The 17,013-nt window shown below is 39.3% G+C and overlaps 1 protein-coding gene across 5 annotated transcripts in view; it reads left to right on the top strand.

The window, feature by feature from the left end:
• The window catches only part of ino80 (INO80 complex ATPase subunit), a 56,606-nt gene that overhangs the window by 26,585 nt on the left and 13,008 nt on the right, over nucleotides 1–17,013 (top strand). For all 5 annotated transcript variants that reach the window (XM_067417477.1, XM_067417475.1, XM_067417476.1 and 2 more), the window contains exons 26-30: nucleotides 1,648–1,788; nucleotides 4,122–4,347; nucleotides 12,539–12,666; nucleotides 16,385–16,479; nucleotides 16,872–16,944. In XM_067417477.1, the coding sequence (XP_067273578.1) occupies nucleotides 1,648–1,788; nucleotides 4,122–4,347; nucleotides 12,539–12,666; nucleotides 16,385–16,479; nucleotides 16,872–16,944 (663 nt within the window). The remainder of the gene's footprint in view (nucleotides 1–1,647; nucleotides 1,789–4,121; nucleotides 4,348–12,538; nucleotides 12,667–16,384; nucleotides 16,480–16,871; nucleotides 16,945–17,013) is intronic.

The following is a 17,013-nucleotide window of genomic DNA, read 5'->3' as shown; positions in this document are numbered from 1 at the left end:
GCCTGGTTTCCTCTAGACACGACGTTTGCCATTCAGGCCAAAGAGTTCAATCTTTGTTTCATCAGACCAGAGAATTTGGTTTCTCATGGTCTGAGAGTCCTTCAGGTGCATTTTGGCAAATTCCAGGTTGTCATGTGTGTTTTACTGAGGAGTAGCTTCTGTCTGGCCACTCTACCATACAGGCCTGATTGGTGGAGTGCTGCAGATATGGTTGTTCTTCTGGAAGATTCTCCTCTCTCCACAGAGAAACACTGTAGCTTTGTCAGAGTGACCATCTGGTTCTTGGTCACCTCCCTGACTAAGGCCTTTCTCCCCATCGCTCAATTTGGCCGGGTGTACAGCTTTAGGAGGAGTCCTGGTGTTTTCAAGCTTCTTCCTTTTATGAATGATGGAGGCCATTGTGCTCATTGGGACCTTCAATGCTGCAGAATTTCTTCTCTACCCTTTCCCAGATCTGTGCCACAATACAATCCTGTCTCGGGTGTCTACAGACAATTCCTTGGACTTCATGGCTTGGTTTGTGCTCTTACATGCACTGTTAGCTGTTGGACCTTTTATATAGACAGGTGTATGGCTTTCCAAACCATGTCAAATCAACTGAATTTACCACAGGTGGACTTCAATCAAGTTCTAGAAACATCTCAATGATGATCAGTGAACCCACCCCCAAATGAACTTCATTTATGTATGGGGTATTGTTTGTAGAATTTTGAGGAAAATATTAAATGTAATCAATTTTTGAATAAGGCTGCAACATAACAAAATGTGGGAAAAGTGAAGCACTGTGAATACTTTCCGGATGCTCTGGAAGCAGGCAGTCTGTGGTTTGTAAGTAATCACGTATTGCTCAAGCCCAGTGTTGAATGTGAGCCAAGGGAGCCTCCTCTCAGAGGTGCTCTGTGCAGATGTTGTTGTTCTGTGCGTTGTTGTATGGTAATTAGCGTTTTATATATTTGTATCAGTCAGTGAGCAGCCGCAGGCAGCAGTGCTGTGAGAATCTCAGTGCTCATCTGTGCTCGTGCGGTCTCTGTCACTGACTTTTCCTCACAGTGCTTTATGAAACTATACACGAGCACTCATGCTGAGGCTGCCACACAGCACCACTCTTTCTGTCTTTCTATCATTCTTTCTCTTTTCCCGCTTTCTTTCTTTTCTTTCTCTCTCATAACATGTCTTTCACACCTCATCCATCATTAGCTCATAGTCTCCTAAATGAAGTTGACAGGTCTGTTTATTCTTGTCACTTTGGGGATGCAGACAGGAAACAGGCAGATATATAGACAGGTCTTTATGATTCATGTGGGTCATTAGAGCCGTAGTTTTGACTGTGACCCCGTCTGGACGTCTGTTAGCACTGTGGTCTCATTTAGGGTATCACTTCTGCTCAGTGTGACCTCTTGACTTGAGACAAATGGAGCTGATGAGATGGGAGTCCGGTTTACATTAGATTAAGAGTAAATCATTGTAGAGAGTAAAGTGATCAATAGGAGGCGCTGCAGGCCCATATGCTCCTATTTGACAAATTCAAGTGTTGTGTGGAAAAAAGCCTTCTTCACGCACTCAGTCATACGTGTTGAAGTTTTAACAGTATGTGATTTAGTATGGTGTAATATGCTATACTGACTTTTTTCTTTCTTTTTCCTGTAGGATTTAGTGTTCACGTCCACAGGGTCTATGCCGATCTGTCACACCGATGTGGTGATCCACAGCAGACGCTCATCCACTAAAACGCTCAGACGATGCCGACCTACCCAACCACCCAAGTTTTTACTCGCCGTCACACCCAGGGTGAGAAACACACACCCTTTCCCTTAAAAATATCCTAGTGGACCATATTAATTGCCAGAACTTTCACTCAGTTTCAGCGGTTTGAAATAAATCCAGGTTTCCAGGTTTTGAAATAAATGCAGAAATTCTGTTTTTTGTATCCAGTAACTCTTTGGCAAAAGTCCGAAACTCATCAGCATGGATTTCTACTGAGGGTGGTCAGCTGCTAAAAGTGATCTCCCGCTGTCTCAGAAACAAACTTGCGATCAAAAATGAAAGGCCTGTTCTCTGTGTGGCCCTCACTACAGGCTTGGTTTATTTATCCTCTTTGACCCCCTGACAGATCTTCTGCTCAGCTGATCATGACCCCGGTGGAGAGTAACCAAACAACACAAGCCCACCAGTGAGAAATCAGAGGTCTTGGTTAAGGGCTGCTTCTCTGGCTGTGAATACACAGCCCATCAAAAACCACAATGCCATTTGGGATGCTCTCAAACTTTGGGATACTCTCAAGATACTGTGACTTGACATCTTGGGTACTGGAGGAAATGGGGTAGTCAAAACTTACAACATCGTTTGCTGGTTCAACATTCCTATCAAACAATCCTAGCCAAACTGTGGTTTTCAGATTTTTATCTTCATAATTATAATTAAAATTACCTCACTTTATCAATAAATTTGTATTATTAATAATAGTAATCAAATATTATGATTAATCAATCTTAATGGTAGTACATTTTAATTGTTTATTTATATAATTGTTTATTTACTAATTTATGGTTACTTTAACTTAATAATTATGTAATTTTAAATTATGTAACTACAGAAGAATATGGAATTATATAATTATTATTGTTCTTTTTTCTTTATTATAATGTTATGTATGTAATTAATAATATAATAATTTAATTTATTTGTTAATTTTCTTCATTGTTTTCCCAGGTTTCCTATCCCTAACCATAAACCACCCTTTAAACCAGAAAATAATATTTTACCTTTTATTAAAGGATAGTCTATGAAAAGATTTTAAAATCTTAATGAAGTCAAAATCGACCATATTTACTTTTTTAGCACGTATTAAAGGTCTTAGGGTAAACAATTAATTTGTGCAAGTTAATACACAGAAAAAAATTGTTTGTCGCGGTAATCTTTCATCAAAATCTGAAAAGGACCTTCCGGTCAGTAAACAGCGTTTCTTCTCAGATGACGACAGTTTGACGGCTTAGGTTTTAAAATGCGTACCGACTCCCCTCTAACCTGCTGTGAGCGATCGATGGAGAGGAGGAGCGAAGTCCAACACTGCCCTCTATTTAATATTCCGTTTTAAAGAAAACTTACTTGCTACTTCCGGTTCACTTGGACTTTAAGCACTGAAGTATAACTTTAACCCTGGGCCTAACCTATAAACCTGTAATCTAGTTTTTCCCAAACCAGCAAAAGACGTTGACCCGCGAAAACTTCCTATTTAGGAAAATCAAGATATTAATCTTTTATACGCGAGTGTGTTGTACTGTAAACGTATCTGTGACGTTAATGGTTCAGTCATGTATGAGAAACTGTTTTCTTTTACCTCCAACATCTGCTGTTAACTTGGCTAATGTTAGACTATCTCTGTGTTATCCCAGCCCAGAGAGTCAGGATTGCGTCTGGCCTCATGGCTGTGCTGTGAGAATTGGCAGCACGTTGGGCACAGGCCCCTAGGCACCGGGGGCATATGGGCACTGTGGGAAAGTGATAAGATAGATTAGTCGCCTTTTTTCTCTCTTTATTCATGAGGGACTCTTGACCCGTTGGCTTTTTATGGCCACATCTGCGTGTTCGTGCTCCCATTGGTCAGCTGTTCGCTACAAAACTGTAAGCCTGGCCAAAGCTGAGCTGTTTTTCATCAGAGATAAGGAATGAAAGGAAGATAATATCATCCGCTTGTCAGCACGCCATAAAATTCTCCATAAAGCTGAAAGAGGGATAAAGCGAGAAGGAGAGGGAGAGAAAAGAATCGGCCGGTGGAAGGGATTGTGAGCGGTGTGAATCACTACAGGAAATGGTCATCTGTTACTCAAAGGCCTGTTAGCGCTGTTAGCACCGCTGACCTCTGCCACGCTTTCCTGCCAGAGCGGCGGGGTTCGGACAAAATGTCAGAAAGACAGGGTTGTGCTTGCCAGTGTGTGTGTGCGTGTGCGCATTCGACAACTGGAAATTATTCTTCTTCCCCCTCAAGGTCCAATTTGTTTGGTGTTTGTTAGTGATAAAAAAAACTGAATAGGGAAATAGATGCCAATTATCTGGAGGAAAGACAATTTATTAATGTAAACAGCCTTGGATGTGTTGACTAAGGCGTTTTCTTCATTCCCTAGGTGACTTCAGTTCCCATGGAACGCTACTGTGCTGATCGCAGTGCCGAGTATGAATGGAGGTTAATACGCGATGGAGGGAGTCTCATTGCTAAGCAGTGTTTCCTGTATGGATCCCCCGAGCTGGCTTGCGCTTGGGCTCAGCGCTCTCAGACCTTCCTCCCACAGAGCCCAGGGGGCGTCATGGCCCTGCAGCAAAGACACGGCTGGTCCTTCATAAGGATTCCAGGTAGGTGAAATCCTGGGTGGGAGTTAGCGTGCAAGTTTGTTTATGTTTGCCCGTGTGTAAAAGCAGTTGACATTTTTTTTCCAAGAAGTTCGTATCCGTGTATTGTCCTCGCAAAGACCTTTTTATTTATTTTCTCACATTCACTGGTGTGTTCAAACAGGTGTCTCAAGAGGAAGTCTAAATTTTATTGAAATTTATAATACCCTCAAGAGCAACAACTCTTTGACTCCTTGAAATTTTGAAGCTAAAAAAGTGTCATGTTTATTTTTGAATAGTGTAACAATCTATGAAGCACATCTCACACAGCAGTCAAACCAAAGCAGCTTTCTGTTGGCGAATTTGCGTCACCAACTTAAACATGAGCAAAATCTGTGTGGGAACTTTTTTTTCCCTCGCACAACCCTCCCGTTGCATGGATTCTTTTGAAATGACTGGATTTGGTCCTCAAAATTTTGCCAAGCAACTAAATGTGACCACACCTTTAGGCTTGAACACAAACCAGAGAACTGCCTCCCAGCTCCTTATGGCAAGACTTTAAGCCCCGGGGGATGCCGTGGTATTGCTGGGCTCTGGGGTCAAAGTGCATTTCAATCGAAGAAAACTCACAGAGTGGCTAAAAACGAGATGTAGGCCCATGGGAGAGGGCTGGAGGTCACGGAAGAGGCCACGTCTGAGGGTCGGTTCACCTCTTAGTCATTGTCACTGTTTTGGCACCAACACACAGCCATTTAGCACGGCAGTGCGATGGGAGTAGCGCCAGGCGATGCTTAAGACTTATTTTGCAGATAAGACAAATTTCTGCATGAGCCTGTAGCGCAAATTGTGCACAGGCAAGTGTTTGTGTGCGCGTTCCAATGTAATTGCTGGGAGCAGACTGGGAAAGAGAAAGAGGTCTGGGAGCGCTTGTAAATTTGGGAGGGGGGACAAAGCAAGGAAGTTGGACTATTGGACATTGTTTCTGCACAGCGTTAGGTAAGCGCTTTGTGTGTGTGTGTGTATCACTCTGAATGTTCATTCACAGGCTTAAGGTGTTTCAGAGCGCACTTCTCCCATTTTCTCAGAGTCATACTGTACCCAGGGAAGGAAATGACACAAGACTGGGTATAAGTCATTGAAGTATGCTGGCGCTCCCACCGCTGGCTAATGGAACTAAAGGCCTGCATCTCCATATAAAGGAATGGTGGTGTGTTTATTAGCAATAATGGTATACTGTGTTGATCAATTTCTAGTTATAGGGCAACTATTTTTTAATAATCTTGACTAAGCTTATCATTTTTAAATATACATCTCAAAATTTAACTGTAAATCTGTAACTTAAAAAACTGTAAAGAAATAAGTTATATACACTATCAGTCAATTGTTTGGGAACACTTTCCCATTGTCTTTGATGGGAAAGTGTAGATATGTAGACCGGGGTTTTGAAACCGTGGATGCAAACTCAGCAAACTGCCAAGGGCCTCAAGATGACACAGATACAAGATAAAAGAAGTGTTCAGATAAACTCAGAATCAAGATATTTCTTATATATATATAAAAAAGAACAGGACTCCCAGTGTTTAGAATAACCTGGATAAGTCTAGTATGTAGACCTGGAAAATATTATCTAGGCCTGTGGACGATGGGGGGCCTTGGGGTTAAAAAGGTTGAGGACCACTGTGCAAGGTCTGTGGAAATGTTAAAGGGATAGTTCACCCAAAAATAAAAATTTGATATGTATCTGCTTACCCCCAGGGCATCCAAGATTTAGGTGTGTTTGTTTCTTCAGTAGAACACAAATGAAGATTTTTAACTCCAACTGTTGATCGTATAATGCAAATGGGGTCATTTGTGTTCTACTGAAAAAACAAACACACCTATATCTTGAATGCCCTTGGGATAGGCAGATAAATATCAAATTTTCATTTTGGGGGGAACTATCCCTTTAAGAGAAAAGGTGTAAAAAATAAAATAAACAAAAATTAGATTAAAATAAATGGGCAAAAAAAAAAAATACATACAGTCATGCAGTATTATAATGAGTAGAATAAAAACATAATGTAACTTTGTAACAAAATATTTTTTAGACATTTATAACATTAACTTTTCACAGTATAAGTTACTGTATAGATGCTTTTTAAATTTGGATCACATTTGGAACTCTGTGGCATCTTAAAATTGGATATCCCCTTACAAAACTGGAATACTGATAGTTACAGTGGAGTTAAAGATACTGTTTTGAGTTGTTTATTAAAACGTCTTACAGAAAATTGGTCTCATTAACTTAAATATTAACATAGTCATACATTTCATAAAGAATGAAAAATAAGTAGTTTGAAAGTATGTTTTTTTATTTACGTCTTTAGTTATAGAGTTACAAATACTTTTATTCTTTATTAACCCTCAAATTTTTATATTACAAAATTTTATATACAAAATATTTTTATCATCACTTAATCACACACACACACACACACACACACACACACACACACACACACACGTAGCAAGATTAAACTTAATGCACATTTTTTTGATGGTGTCAACATCGATGCAGTCACCCATCGGGTGGTTTACACACTTGTGTGTTAGCATGTCGCCGCTGTACCTTTCGTGTCACACTAATTGGGGGCAGGCCACAGAAGGACAGGCTTTCTCTTACAATAGCTCTGTACATTGTTGTAACGCGACTGCTGCTTTGAGCTGTTGTTTTGAGGGAGAGAGAGTGAGAATGCTGCAGAGCTCAGCTCACAGACAGCCTGTGGGAAACTCTGCTTTCCCTTCCTGTTCTTTCAAAGAATCTCTGCACTCCAGCAAAATGGCCGGAAATATTCCTGGCCTTTTTGATTTGGGGCCCAAACAACAGTGACTGCATAATTGTTTATGATCTGCTCCCTCGCCCCGCCTTTCTGGCCGTGAAAAACAGCCAGGCTTCACCAAGGTGTTTTGGGAAGCTTTTCCTTCAGTCAGATGCCAGGTCTTCTTCCACCCCCAAGTTAACAGTATGTGGGAACAGTATGGGAACATGGCCAGGGACACACTCGAACCCTGATTTCCCATGAGCTCCACTGCTCAATATGTTTTCAAGGCCACCACGTATATTGTTTTTGCAGGTCAAAGGCTGCAAATGTCATAATGTCGACCTTTCATGAAACAAGTTGCTTCCCTGATGCAGTTCTCCCTCTGGCCTACAGAGGGAGCATTTTGCTTGGTTTTAGCCAGGTTTGCCTCTCCATTTTGTGTGAAATTTAAAATGTTGTCACATATTTCATCCCCATGTGCTTTTGTGTTTGTTCACAGATCCCAGCTGGGATCTGGTGAGGAAAATCGATATACAACAGCTTAACGTCAGTCTCCCTCATTTGCTCGTTTTCCTTCCCACCCCAGAAAGATCTGTGTTCGCTTGACTGCTGCAAGACCCCATAAACATAGTGTGGCAAACGTGTCGCATTTCATACAATCTCCGACTACAAAAAGGCCGCTTTAGATGGAATATCCTGCCTGTCTGAACATTTCTTCAGCTGTAGGTTTTATGTCTTAAATGTTGTATTCAACGCTTTCTATAACCTATTTTGAACACCTATTTTGAATGCCTTCCATTGTATGAACAAAAACAGTTGAAGCATTGTTCAAAATATCTTCTTTTGTGTTCTACAGCATAAAGAAAGTCAAACATGTTTAAAACAACATGAGGATGAGTAAATGTTGACAGAATGTTTGTTCTAAGTGAATTATTCCATAATTTGGAAGTATATCACACTTCAGATCTGAGCTCATGCCCTTTTAAAGTATGATTACATCATTTATTTTTGCAACTCTGCCCTGTTTTAAAGGTGCAGTAATCACTGTCACTTTAGCAATGTATTGCAAAGTGTCATAGAGTGGCAAAACAAATATCGTTTGTGTTAAGCATCAACCTCACCCATTGGCCCCATGCCCATGTTTAGGTGTTGGTTAGTGGTACTGGTACTGGGTGTCAGCAAACACTAAAGCTAATCTTATAGCATAGAGGTCATAAGAGCCAGTGCTTGTGCTTTCACCCACTGTCCCTTTGCCAGAAGAAATGGCCCTAAAGCTCAGATTGCTTTAATGAAATTAGCATGGAAGGGCAATTAAGTAGGCAGTGGGGTTAATGAGCTTGTCCAGGGCTCTGTGGCAGATTTTTAAAGTGGGTCACCCTAGGGTCAGACCTGAATTCTGGACAGGAGGGATTGGATTAGAGCTGAGGCTCCTGGAAGGGAATTTTTTTAAGGGGCTGCCACCAGCAGGTGGGTTGGATTGATAGTGGTAACCATGGCAACATTCGATTGTACAGTGCTTGGTACCTTTGCGCTCCCCTTGCTTTGCAGGTGAGTTGAAAAGCATCCTGAAAGTACATGATATGAACTTTCATGATATGAGCGTCCTCTATGAACTTTCATTCCGACATAATCAACCCCTAAATTCTGTTATTTTGAAATCCCTTGTTAGTTTCCTCTGAAAATGTTTTTTTCTACGAGATTATCTTTGATTAGCATGTCTATGGACTCACCAAATGTTTTAGATCAAGTAGCATGTAAAGTCTAAAAAAAACGAAGAAAAAAAAACGGAGTAATTGCAGAGTTGTCAGGCTTGTGTTATCGGACGTGTGGGGGGATTTGATAAGAAGGGAATGGAAACACCAGTGGAGACTCTGTGGTGCCGGTGCCGTTGAGTTGAGTTGTGGGTACTGACGGGTCACATCATCCCGTTAGATCACCATCTTCATCCCACAGTCGTTCAGGGTTTTCATAAAGGGGGATCTGGCAGCTCGTTGCCATATCCCTCTGACGCCAGACCCATTAGATTACAGCTTTATGGGGAAAAGCATATGGGAGTCGTCTTCTTTTCATGAAACTGTCCTTCTCTCAGTCAGGAACCTGAAACCTCTGCTTTTGCTAAAGAAGCCATTGCTGTTAACGCTGTGGGATATGGTTGTTAAACGTGTACATGTATTTTACCAGGCGATGAAATGTGATCACTCAAGCAGTCTTTAGTGGTCTGAAAGTATAGTATAATCATCATGTAATCATTATATAGTGTATAACCAGTTCTAGTAGATCTTTATTAGTTTAAATCTGCACACTCAGCTGTAAATCACTAGAGCAACTGGGAATTAAAGTTAAGTGAATTTGAGGTCAGAAAGATATTTTTTTAAAGAAATTAATACTTTCACTATTAAGTACCATCATTCAGCAAGGATGCTTTATCAAAAGTGACAGCAAAGACATTTATTTATTTATATAAAATATATATATATTTTTTCAAATAAATGCTTTTTTTATGACTTTCTTTTTAGGAAAGGATCCGGAAAAAAGGTAGCATGGTTTCCACAAAAATATCAACAACAATTATTTTCAACTGTGATGATAAAAAGAAATGCTTCTTTATCAGCAAATCAGCATATTTACTGTCACAGGAATAAATTATATTTTTGTTCAAACAATTGTTTTTAAATGGCAATAATATTTCACAATATTTGTATTTTGATCATATAAAAGCAGGCCTGACTTTCCCCAAAACTTTTGAACGTTAGTGTACAAAAAAAACCAGTTAAATTATTTAAATATTTAACTCATTTGTCATAATAAATTATAATACTGTAGATATGTAGAATATATTTTACATTTAAATATAATTTAATGTTTTATTTTTTTTGATACCACATGAAACGCTTTAAATATTTAATTTTGAATAAATAAAAAAAATCAGAAAAGCTTTTAATCCAGATATGAATAAACTGAAAATGAACCATTTTAAACCTTGTGTTTTTGAGCATTTCTCGGATCATTGGAGATGTTTAGTGTCTGAAACTGATGGATGTGGAATTTTCTCATGATTACGTTTTCATAATGATTACTATCCTATCTGCAAACATAATGGTTTTAAGTGATCTAGTTTTCCATGTAGTTCAGTGTAGCTGTATGTAACCCACCTATTTTGATGGATATAAGCATGCGGTCTTGTTTGTCTTTGAGTAACACTTGAGGGTTCATTTGAAAGTATCTGAATATGGCCTACGGGCCTGATGATTGAGACCCCCTGCTTTAGAGCAAATGTTCGTCTTGGTTGGTCTAAATTAGATCCATGTGGTCATTATCTTCAGCGCAATCATCAGCACAATGAGTATGCCATTCTTGAGTGTATGGGCTAATTTGAGCCATTCTCCTCCACTCATTGAAAAGGTTACACACGTGACCTTTTCAGGCTCATGGGGGTGTTGAGTCAGGGTTCAGCAATGGTTCACATTAGCATGGACATGATGTGGTAACAGCGAAATGGTCATGCTGGCTGTGTGTTTGACATGCTTTTTGTACTGTCTAAGGCTCGTCCAGCAGGCCTCAAACTCTCTCTAGGGATCTCTAGATTGCTCTGGCAGCCGGCTCACTTTGTGTGTATAATCACTTTCTGAGTGCCCATAACTAGCAGGGTCATTTAACTTGAGCTGACCTTAGGGTCAAGGGTTGTACCAGTCAACAATGGGAAGCCCGTGCTTCCTCTTTTATAAGCACTGTTTGGGTGAAAACATTGACAGCCCATTGCCACTAGATTCTCTGGTGTGTGAACGTCAGTCACGTGTTGAGATCCTGCATATCTGATGTGAATTACTTCAGAAAATAACAGAAAATACAAACGAAAAACATGTTTATTAGAGATGCACCTAATTTAAAGGGGTGGTAAAACACATTCTATTAACCCAAAATGAACATTAAACATTGGCTTTACTATACTAGCCAAATCAAACACGGAACGTTTGTTTAGCATGCCTGTAGATAAACAAGCATGTTGATAAACAATACATAAAAGCTCTAATCAAAGAATAATTTACACTAATTTCATGCAAGTTGAGATTTAAAAAAAGTTTGGAAAGTTATGTTTGTTAGATTACATTAAGTATGAATGAGAATTTAACAAACTGGTTGGCAGAGACAAAGAGCATTGTCATTTGTTTACTTCCTCGCTACAATGTACAATTAATAATACAAACTATTACAGGAAAACACATTGACAAAAAATAAATCATACTTACAGGTTGTGGTCTGTAAACAGCTTCTGTTTTTAAAGTTGGAACTGCTCCATCTTTCAAGACAAGCCACTGTGCAAATCCTACATTGAACTTGCGACGATTTTGGAAGCTTTCTTCTGTAAAATGTGTGGCACAGAGAGTGAGATTTGGGTAATAATTATGAGGGACTGAGTTAAAAATAAATTTTAACCATTGATCCCTAATTCCCCTGTCCCTAGGAAGGCTGAACAAAGTGGACCTGCAATCCGGATGAAAATAACAACGTTTCGTTGGCATTGCACGACCGACGGCACTCCAGCCTACTATTAATCAGCAATAAAAAATGGCCTCAGCCCCCTTATTTAATATTCTCTTGATTTCTTCAAAAGCAAATATCTCCCTTTGCTTTAAACTTTGAGCGTTGTAACTTTGCAGATGTTGTTTATGCTCAAACAGCAACATTACACACTAGCTAAAATTAGAAAAGTGAAATTGTGTTTTACCACCCCTTTAAAATACTAGTTGATATCAATGTTAATGTGCAGTATGAAAAATGGAAATTTTATTTGCTAAAGATTACATTTAATTTTGTTAGTAAATTATTGTTAGCAAACATTGGATGCTGACAATGTAAATCTAAATGTAAAAATACAGATAAATAAAAAAAATACTCTAATATAGGCCTTTAATCAATATGGTAATAATATATCATGCATCACTAAAGCTTACAGCAGTATTCGTTTTTTTTTTTAAATCAGAGAAAAGGTGTGAAGAAACACTTCATCATGAGCGTAATACAATACAATTTTTCTCCTAAATATTTTTTTTCTTTTTTTAATGTTTATGTGCATGATATTATTAAACAAAAATATCAAAAGAACTTCACAGTGGATCGTTAACTGGGTAAAAATTTTGCTACTTATGAGAGTGGGCTTTCTGTCATCAGTAAGTGAGGAGCAGGAAATGGAAAACCCGGAGTGGAGCTGGAGCGGAGTGATTACAAAACGCTTTGAGCGGGGAGGGGAAATTGCTGTCACTCCACAAGCTTATTCATTATATTCCTTTGATTTTTCTAATCAGCTCCATTCCGACAGTGTGGGATACCGTTTGGATCACATGGAGAGTAGAGCTGACTCACTATTTACTGTTTCTCAGTGTTTTTGAAATGTTTTTCTCTGCTTTGTTCTTCAGACAAAGAGTCTCTGATCACAGACAGCGGGAAGCTTCACACTCTAGACCTACTTCTGACTCGACTGAAGTCTCAGGGCCACCGAGTTCTCATCTACTCTCAGATGACCCGCATGATAGACCTTTTAGAGGTGAGTGCTTCCAGGAACTTCTCACAGTCGGTGACTGACAGCTCTGTGGCCTGTGAACATTACGAAACTACATCATGTCATTGTGACATGTTTTTTCCTTCAACCTTCAACCCTTCATTCATGTCCGCAGAAATCTGTATTGAAGGGATTGTAGATTTCTGAGGTCAGGCTGTACATGTTTTTGTTTACATATTCAATGTTTTTGGAGTGTTAATCTCACAAAACAAGAGATGGCGAAATTTGATCAAGCATTGTGAAGGGAATGTTCGCTGTTAAATAGCTCCATATTGTTGTAGTTGGACAAAGGCGGCTGAGAGAAGATAACTGGAGGAAACAATCACTTTTTCCAAAGGCACACAGTTGTTTGCCACATGTTCAGCAGCAAGCCAAACATGGAGCTAATTGTAGAAGCCTCCAATAACATTGTCAGCACTGGCCGCTTATAGTCCCACACGTAGTCTAGAAACACCTCAAGCCAATAGGAATTCCTTTCGATTCATTTGGCTTAAGCATTTTCCATGGCAGTCTCTCTAAAGTCTGATTACGTAGACTTGACTTCCTTTTTTTGTGAAGTAAAGGGTCTATAAAAAAAGTTAAGCATTGAAAATCTTGTAATTGGCTTTTAGTTTTGGCATTGGCATGCAAAGCTACACTTTATTTTTATACCTGGTTATACCTGTTCTTACAGTAAACAATTAATCGGTGCACATAATTTAAAAGAAAAGAAAATCAAAATGTAATCAAAGTGTAATATCTTGTTCTGCCTCTAAAATTAATGTCCATTTAAGCTCCCGAATTCTTCTTATATTTGAACCCCTCACTTTGTGATGGAGAATGTTATTCACAACGTCCTGCTCTTTTAACTCTTTCCTCACCAGCATTTTTAAAAAAAAAAGTTGCCAGCCACTGCCAGAGTTTTTGACCATTTTCACAAAAATGTAATAGCCCATAGAATATTTTGTTTAATGAATATCTGAGCATGCAATTTATCCAAAGAACGAGCAGACCTTCTTCTTTTAAACAAACAAAAAACTTTTTATTCTAGCTTCATGCATTCCTTTTTTATCAGCACTTGAATATGGGTGTTTAATAAAAAAAAGCAACTTTTTGAACAAAAAGCCTGAAAAAAGACTGTTTTCAGATCAGATTCAGAGCAACGATCAAACACAGATGGAGGAGATTGTGTCCATCAACACCCCTAATGCTTCACAGTTCTGTAACTAGTCCTGGGTTCACATTTTATTGAGTAACATTAAAAAGTTTTGATTTAAATGTTTAATGATGATCACGTTATTTTGCATATGCATCTGTTTACATACGATCGCTTGTTTTACTGCCTCACGTGTGTTTTAATCAGGAGATTTAGTACTCATTTAGAAGATGCGTAATAGCACCCCCTAGCGTCTGATAGTGAAAACACAAAAATCCAGAAAAATCTGTTTTTGGCAGGGAAGCGTTTTCCCACAAATAACGGAAAATTCAGTGTTTTGGCCGAAAAAGGGTTAAAACTGCTGTCCGTAACTTTTTTTGTGTTCAAGATTTACAAAAATTAGATAATGAAAATTGAATAATCAATCAATCAACTTTATATAGCGCTTTTACAATGACGATTGTAAAAACAAAGCAGCTTCACAATATTGCAGCAAAATTTGATTTGGCTAGTTTGATTTGTATAGTTTATAGAATTAAATAAGTAATTAATTAATTAATTTTATTTGTATATTTAGTTGAATAACTTGGATCATAATTTTAGTGTCCCCAACTGAGCAAGCCAAGCCAAAGGCGACAGTGGCAAGGAACCAAAACTCCATCAGGGCGTGATGGAGAAAAATAAACCTTGGGAGAAACCAGACTCAGTCGGGGTGCCATTTCTCCTCTGGCCTATTATTAAACAGTGTATGATTATTATTCTGGCAACCTTACAGGTCATAAATCATATTAGATCGGAATATTCGAAACAACATGAATCCATTTTCCAAACCGTGTTTTTGTCATACCCTGAATCATTATGATAATAAGTGTTTATATTGGGGCTATTTCAGACCAGTCTGGTAGGAACCGCTGCGGAGGAGCACAGTCACAGCATGACTCGCCATAGACACTAAATAGAGAGAAGTAGCTCCGGCTGCAATGTTCTTCCGCAAGACGCATGCAGTTCTGTTTATTAACCACTAGAGTGCAAAGGGTTACGGACTGCAGCTTTAAATCAATTTCAGATTTTAAAAAAATTTATTTCAGAAATATTTTTTTTTTTCTCCTTTTGTTTTTCTCCTTGTTTTTGCTTTTTAACTATTTAATTTTATTTCTTACAATTAAAAAGAACATTGAATGTGTAATATTTTTTTATACTGTTGTCTGAGGTAAACTTATGACGTTTTAATGGTTTTTACATTCAAAAGCATCATAACTAATAAGTAATAATAGGCTATTTTCTACACTGATTATGAGGCTACAGGGATTGTTTTGAAAGCGGACGGGATAATTCTCTGATGGGGCTCAGTTTGTTATCAAACAAACACAATGATTTATCTCTCATCCACCCGTGATTTTTTTTTTTTTTTTAAATTACTTCGCTTGCCTGATCGGTGGATATAAGCGCGAACCACACACGCGCGTGTACACACACTCTTCAAACACAAGCAATTATCTTGCTTTCTTCAGCGTGTTTATTGCTCGGTAACACAATCAGTTTAGCTCCACGAGTCGGTGGGCGGGGCTACAAAAGCAGCGTACACATAGAGGCGGCATTGTACCCTTCTAAATACGTCACTGATTTGAGAGCCTTGTTTTCTGGGCCTGGTGTCTATAAAAGCCTTTCTTTGACTAACAAGGAAGTTTTCAGCTCTAAAACTTACAGGATATTCTTATGTTACCATGACTACCATGATTTCTCAGTTCATCACCACTTTAATAATTTAATGTATATCTCAACTTAACAAGCATTTTGTGATTTTTTTTTTTCTTTTTTTCTTTTCTTTTTTTTTTCTCCAATTTTCTGTGGACCATCCAGCACCCCCTTGCAGGTCGCTGAATCCCAGTTTGAAAACCCCTATTCTATAGCAATGTGTTCTCAGAAGCTAAAGACTGTCAAGTCTCCCTATGATTTTGTGTTGTGTCTTTCCAAGCAGACCCCTTGAGTGTTTTGGTCAAGTTTTCTTATTTATTATGTGTGCAACAGCTCAACTCCCACTTGAGGTCTGTTCAAGTGTATTCCGGGCATTGTTCCTAAGTCTCAGGCTGAATCACGTTATGTTCCACACTCTGCTAAACTAGACTTATGTTCTCAGCGGTATAATGCTGTTTAAGATGGTCCCATTTGTTACTTACAGCTGCAGAGAAGCTTGGGATTTGTGATCTAATGTTACTTCAGGCTGGAACAAAGTCCTAATCAAAGACATTTAATGTCAAGGAGAGTGCTAATGCTCGCTTCATACAGTCCAGATGTGCTTTTGGGAGGCCGTCCAGTGAAGTCGTAGGCCCGTTGAAGTTGAGGCTTCACGCTGGGTGGCGTAGGAGAGTGGGAGGTCATCTGAGAAAAGTCTCTGAAAAGAGTTTGCAATGCTAATGAGGGTCTGTGGCAGAATGTTATTAAAAACCAGCTCTGCAGATTTAAAGAGAGGATTAAAGTGAAATAGACACAGCAGTATCATATTGTTGACTTGTTTCACTGCATGATTTTCCATTTTCTTATTTGAAATGTTTCTCAACTGTCCTGCAGGAGTACATGGTGTACCGCAAACATACTTACATGAGACTGGATGGTTCATCCAAAATCTCTGAGCGGCGGGACATGGTGGCTGACTTCCAGAGCCGGTGAGTTTTCAGCTGGCTTTTAGCCGTCTGACAGCAGAGATTGAAATGGAGACGCACACGTCTGTAAGCGCCTGTCTCTTCTTAAACCTAATTGGGGCTTGTTTTTTCAAAATGTCACCAAGCGTAAATTCCTCATCCCTGGCGGTGCTGTCAGGCGCAGAGGGTTTTGCGCTCTCTTCTGTCTCCACCCTTCCTCACAGGGTCTGGTTTGCATTAGCTCAGCTCTCTGTGGGTGCAGTGGGCTCTGGTTCTTATTTTCTAGAGGAGTGTGCTGTATATTGAAACGTCTCTCTGTGTAAATCCTGGGTGGTTGGGCAGACCCCTTAAAGAGCACGATCTGCAGCCGTTTTATTTGCTTTCCCTCACTGTTCTGTTATCCCCTCCCTTTGCAGGACGGATATTTTTGTCTTCCTCCTCAGTACCAGAGCCGGAGGCCTGGGGATCAACCTGACAGCTGCAGACACGGTGAGGCCGTAGCTCATCAGCACATCATGATTACCAGATCCCCTTCCCCCACCAGAGACCATGAGAACG

This window comes from Pseudorasbora parva, chromosome 15 (genome assembly GCF_024679245.1).
Source record: "Pseudorasbora parva isolate DD20220531a chromosome 15, ASM2467924v1, whole genome shotgun sequence".
Taxonomy (NCBI): domain Eukaryota; kingdom Metazoa; phylum Chordata; class Actinopteri; order Cypriniformes; family Gobionidae; genus Pseudorasbora; species Pseudorasbora parva.
The sequence above is the reverse complement of the archived record's forward strand: the minus strand, read 5'-3'. Positions and strand labels throughout refer to the sequence as shown.